Source organism: Carettochelys insculpta, chromosome 2 (assembly GCF_033958435.1).
Source record: "Carettochelys insculpta isolate YL-2023 chromosome 2, ASM3395843v1, whole genome shotgun sequence".
Lineage (NCBI taxonomy): Eukaryota > Metazoa > Chordata > Testudines > Carettochelyidae > Carettochelys > Carettochelys insculpta.
In genome coordinates, this window is record NC_134138.1 from 30022933 (window position 1) to 30028932 (window position 6000).

Below are 6000 nucleotides of genomic sequence, written 5' to 3' on the forward strand. Positions count from 1 at the left end.
TTGAAGGACAACACTAGTTACCACTCTCCGTGCTGAAAACTTATCATTTATCCCTACCCTTTGTCTCCTGTCTTTTAACCAGTTATATATGAGACAACCCTCCCTCTTTTCCCACGACAACTTACTTTACTTAAAGCCTTTGATGAGAGACCTTGTTAAAGACTTTTTGGAAATCTAAGTACACTATATCCGCTGGATCATCCTTGTCCACATGCTTAGTGACCTCTTCAAAGAACTCTAGTAGATTAGTCAGACATGATTTCCCTTTACAGCAACCATGTTGACTTTTCACCAACAAATTATGTTCATCTATGTGTCTCACAATTTTATTTTTTACTATAGTTTCAACTAATTCGTCCGGCAACAGCGTTAGACTTACCGGTCTGTAAGTGCCAGGAATACCTCCTAAAGCCCTTTTTAAATATTGGAATCACGTTAGCTATCTTCCGGTCATTAGATACAGAAGCCGATTTAAAGGATAAGTTATAAACCACAATTAATAGTTCCACAATTTCACATTTAAAGTCTTTGAGAACTCTTAGGTGAATGACAACTCGTCTCAGTGACTTATTATTACTACCAATTTGATCCAAAATCTCCACTAATGACCTCTCAATCTGGAACAATTCCTCAGACGTGTCACCCAAAAAGAATGGCTCAGGTTTGGGAATCTCTCTAACATCCTCAGCCATGAAGACTAAAGCAAACAATCCATTTAGTTTCTCCGCAACAGCTTTTTTTTATCATTTCTGAGTGCTCCCTTAGCATCTCAATAATCCAGTGACCTCACTAGTTCTTTAGCAGGCTTCCTGCTTCTGATGTACTGATTTAACTGACCAGAACTGCTGGCACCAGTATGCAAATGGAGGGTCTCGAAAATACAAATCGCCACTTATTTGCATATTCACTCACCAGCAGAGGCTTCTTCCAGCAGAAAAAAACCAGTGTAAACATGGTTCTGCTTGTGAAACCTCCCCTTTGTCGGCAGCCTCTTATGCCTGATTTTTTCCAGGCATAAGCAGCTGCCTACAAAGTGGGGGTTTGGCTGTCAGAGCCACGTTTACACTGCTTTTCTTCTGCTGGCAGCAGCCTCTGCCAGCGAGCCAGTATGCAAATGAGCGTCCATTTACACTTTCGAGACCCTCCATTTGCATACTGCTGCTGACAGTTCTGGTCAGTGTAACCATAGCCTTTGATATTACTATTTGAGTTTTTGGCTAACTGCTCTTCAAACTCATTTTGGCTTTACTTATTATGTTTGCACACTTAACTTGACAGAATTTATGCTCCTTTCTATTTTTCTTGCTGTGATTTAACTTCCACTTTTTAAATTATGCTTTTTTATCTCTCATTGCTTCTTTCCCCTGGTTGTTAAACCACAATGGCACTTTTATGTTACTTTTTTTTAATTTAGGGTATACATTTAAGTTGGACCTCTATTATGCTGTCTTTGAAAAGCTTCCATGCATCTTACAGGGTTTCATTTTTGGCACTGTACCTTTTAATTTCTGTTTAACTAACCTCATCTTTGTGCAGTTCCCCTTTGTGAAATTAAACACCACAGTGCTGGGCTGCTGAAGTGTTTTCCCTATCAAAGGGATGTTAAATTATATCACATTGTGGTCATTTTTTCTAAGTGGTCCAGTTATATTTACCTCTTGGACCAGATGCTGCCCTCTACTTAGGACTAAATCAAGAGTTGCCTCTCTCCTTGTGTGTTCCAAAATCAGCCGCTCCAATTAAGGTATCAAGAAATTTTATCTCTGCATCATCCCGTGATTAGGTGATATGTACCCAGTCAATACGGGGAGAGATGAAATGCCCCATTATTATTGAGTTTTTATTTTGGTACCTTCTCCAGGGGAAAAGGGATTATATTTCAGTTAACCGTAACAGAGTTTTATATAGCTAAACACTGTGAAAATAAGATTTCACTATTTACATACAATTATATCTTGGGGTTTATTAGTAAATTTACACAGCTTGTACTATTTTCTGAGTAACGTATAAAAAGTGTATTAAGAATTTTACCTAATTTTGGATGAAAAATGTTACCCTATAGTTAACTGATCAAAAGATCTCTGGCAAAATAATCCCTAAAGGCCAGCTAGAATACAGAAATATAGTTCACATACAAATTCTGTTTTTTTTCTTTCAAGAAATAACATTAAAGATAAAAGTCTTACATGTAGAATGTACCCACACAATATTAAAAAGAGGATTTTCTCTATTTCACAATGCTCACACAACCAAAATGGAAGAACAGATTTAGAGAAGTAATCCAACAGGAACATACAGACAACATATCCTCACTAATGAAAGCAGTTTAGTTAAAAACTTGCCCTAATCTAAACTGCCCCAGCAAATGCTGAAAATGCTTTCTACATATGCTATGATGCTCTTGGTCACCTCCAGCTGTATTATTACTATTTTTTTCTTAACAGCTAGCTGGTAGGAAGAGAGATATTGGCAATGCAAATGGAACAGAAGAGTAGGAAAAGGAAAGGTCTTTTTTCTTCTCACCTGCATATTCCTCAGTAGCTGAAAGATTTCCATAGTCCGAAATACAATATCCTGCACGGTCTCTTGGCCAATTCGACAGAGAGAAGCTGTGTTCACTTCCCGGGCTGCTTGAGCCTGTGGTCCTGAGAAAGCACCAGGAGGCATCCCTGCCCCAGCGAGAGGAGGAGTGGACATTGTCTAACTTCAATCAATCCCAGAAAGGAAAAAAAAAAAATGCTGCACATAAACAGAGAAAAAGATGCTGAAGTATTGTTCATGAGGTCTCAGTTAAAATCTTTAAAATTACAATCCCTTTTCCAATTATATTCCTACCCCAAACATGAAAATCAAACTATACTGCTAAATGGACAAAAGACAGGTGGGTATTTTAAGCATCAGATTTGAAATACCTCAATGTGGACAAGACAGGTCCTAGGATGTTTTTCCTGTATGGAGGAGTTCATCCTAATGCCTTTTACCAAAACTTCTTTCACTCCACTGTTGTTTTTTATATCAGCCCAATTGCTGGATTTGCCACTTCAGAAGTGACTGTTTTTCACTCAACATATATAATCTGTATATTGGCTTTGGACTGAAAGGTGTAATAAAGGTTTAAATGAAAAAATACCTAGATATAGAATTTATTTTATTTTGGTTTATCAAGCTCCTTTTTAGCACTCTAGATCTTTACGCACTGAACAAACGTCTAGAGAAAAAGACAATCAGGCCCCAAAAACATTCCATTCCAAGGAAGATTTTGTGTGATTCCAGGGCACCATGTCACAGCAGTAGGGGTTGCCCACCAGAAGCTAAGTGGGAAGGGATGACATAACACATAGACATAACTACTCAGTTATGTCGGGTTGCACCATAGCCAGTGGGGCTGGGGGAAGGGAAAGAGCTATCAATCCCCATCCTTTCCCTCCAGCTGGAATACACTTAAGGGTCATGCATGTTGAATAGTAACAGAGAGAAAGCCATGCTAGTCTATATACTATGAAAACAAAAAAGCAGTCCAGTAGCACTTTAAAGACTAACAAAATAATTTATTAGGTGATGAGCTTTTGTCGTCTGTCCCATGTCACCATATAAATTATTTTGTTAGTCTTTAAAGTGCTACTGGACTGCTTTTTTGTTTTCATATTTTAGGGTCACTGGACTTTGAAGACTGGGACATAATGGGAGGTTGGGGAGGAGACTGATCCCTTATGCTCCTACTCCATGCAGGGAAAGGTCAGTCCCAGACCCAGGGAGACAGAAAACACAGTCCTTTAATACTAGACTCCTGAGAGGTGGAAGTGTCAGCCAGACACCTTGAGGGCAGTTGCTCTGAGGTAGGCAAAAATCTTCTAGAAAGGTAAATTAAATTTACCCAGACAAGTTTTATAACAAGTTACATTAAAACCACTTGCAAAGTCAATACAAACTAAATTTTCAAACAATGACTTGTTTATACTGCTCTATGTACTATATATTTTAGAGAGCCTATCTGTCTGATCAAGAACTTCTAAACTGTAAGAGCTAGGATCACCAAATTCAGTCATGTTAGTCTGTATCTTCAAAAACAACAAGAAGTTCTTTGGCACCTGATAGACTAACGGATATTTTGAAGCATAAGTTTTCATGGGCAAAGACCCGCTTCCTCTTATCATAACTTAAATCAATGTAAGCGTTTGGTTGTGCCAGGAAGACGCGACATGCTTGGAATGGGACTGCTTCTCATAAAGCCAAACAGAAAAGAGTCAGAATCACCAAATCAACTACAGTCCTCAAAATTCACATAAGTGGCCGAATGTTGAAAAGGATTGAACCAAGATGAATCATAAACATAGGATGAACCTGGAAAAGGGTTGTTTCTCAATCAATCTTACAGAAAAGAAAGAAACCAGAGAAATTTGGAGTAGTGGTCTGTTTTGCACAGCTAAATCAATACTTGAGGTTTGAAAACTAGAAGATAATTTTATTCAGAACCAAATTGACTGCAGCCCATTTTTGTTCAAACATAGAAAATGATATGAGTTTATAGGGATGAAGAAAAAAAATACTACATTTTTGAGAAATACAATACTTTAAATAAAGCATGTACTTTTTCCTTTTATTAAAAAAATTAACAAAGTTAAGGACCCAAGCAACGCACGTGAATCTGCTGCTATACTACACACTGAAATGTATGTACAATATTTATATTCCAATTTATTTATTTTAATCATATGGCAAAGATGAAAAAGTAAGCAATATTTCAGTAATAGTGGGTTGTGACACTTGTATTTTTGTCTCTGATTTTTGAAGCAAGTACAGTAAACCCTTGAGAAGCGTGACTTCACTTGTGCTCTTTCCTCAGTGCAAATCGAAATCACCCCGGCCTCCAGCCCCCAGCTGGGAGAGAGCCCGGTGGGTACACAGCTGCTTGCAGCACTGTTTCTCCCCCCACCCCCAATTTACATGAAATTTGATTTACGCAGAGTTGCCCAGGACCCAACTTCCAGGTACAACCTCCATGTACATCGAGGGATTACCGTAGTTTTTTAAAAAGGTGAGACTTGGGCTGGGGGTATGCAAGTCAAAGCAGCTCCCGGACGGGTGTGCAGCGTGCTGGAGGACTTGATCTGGGCAGCCACTGGACAAGGGGACTGGAGGGAGGGGACAGTCCTCTACTTCACAGGGAGGGGAGAATTTCTCATCTGCGGGGAATACAGTGTGTGCGGCGGGGAGGGGGGTCGTCGATCCAAATCTCTCCTAAGGCAGGGCAGTCTCAACGCCAGTGCCAGGTGAGGGGGAAAAGACGCCCTCCCCTCCTTGGGGGGGTCCTGACCCGAGGGGAGGGGCAATCCACGACCGGGGGGGGGGGAGGGGAATGGATCTGTGACCTCAGCAGGGGAGTGGTGGTCGGGACTCCCGATACCCCGGGGGTGGGGCAGTGCACTACTCCCGGGGGAGGGAGGAGGGGAACGGTAGGACTCCTCCGCGCCGCGGAGGTTGCGAAGCGGGGTACATTCGTACACCGCTGCTGAGCTACTTACGTAGGATGCGGGTGACTCCCCCGTTCGAGGGGGGAGGGGAGAGGGAAACGACAGGTGTCTCTAGTTACCTTGGAAAACAGCCAGGTGGAAGGAGAACGACCGGGCCACAGAGAAAAGAGGCGGGAGCGAGAGCGGGTGGGAAGTGACGTCAGAGGAAGGGGCGGGGGCGGGCGAGGGCGGCGGCTGGGAGGTGGCAGCTGCGGAGGGAACGTTGGCGACGCGGTGTTGCGCGGCTAGAGTAGTTCCTGACAGTCCTTCGTATCCTCCTCGCGGTGCCGACCCACGAGCTCTAGCGCGGTGTACTGCCCGCAGCGGGGCTTCCGCTTCCTGCCGTAGCGCAACCGGTCCGAAGGTTGGGGGCGTGGGTTAAATGCGGGGCTGTTCCCTGCTGGGTTTAGGGCCAGCTTCGGGGTGCTCGTGCTGCGCGTGTTCGTGTCTGGCTGTGCCCTTGCGTGGGCTGGACATTGTCCTGTCTAAA

The 6000-nt window shown here is 42.5% G+C and overlaps 1 protein-coding gene across 2 annotated transcripts in view; it reads right to left on the minus strand.

Annotated features, from left to right (window-relative positions):
• The window catches only part of MED30 (mediator complex subunit 30), a 31602-nt gene extending 25934 nt beyond the window's left edge, over window positions 1-5668 (minus strand). Inside the window, exons 1-2 of one of the 2 annotated variants that reach the window (XM_074985637.1) lie at window positions 5591-5668; window positions 2524-2739 (exon numbers count right to left, since the gene is read on the minus strand). In XM_074985637.1, coding sequence (XP_074841738.1) covers window positions 2524-2697 — 174 coding nt within the window. In that variant the 5' untranslated portion in view covers window positions 2698-2739; window positions 5591-5668. Of the gene's footprint in view, window positions 1-2523; window positions 2740-5522 lie in introns of both variants that reach the window. The other variant, XM_074985638.1, reaches the window with a different exon arrangement.
• Between the last annotated feature and the right edge of the window lie 332 nt (window positions 5669-6000).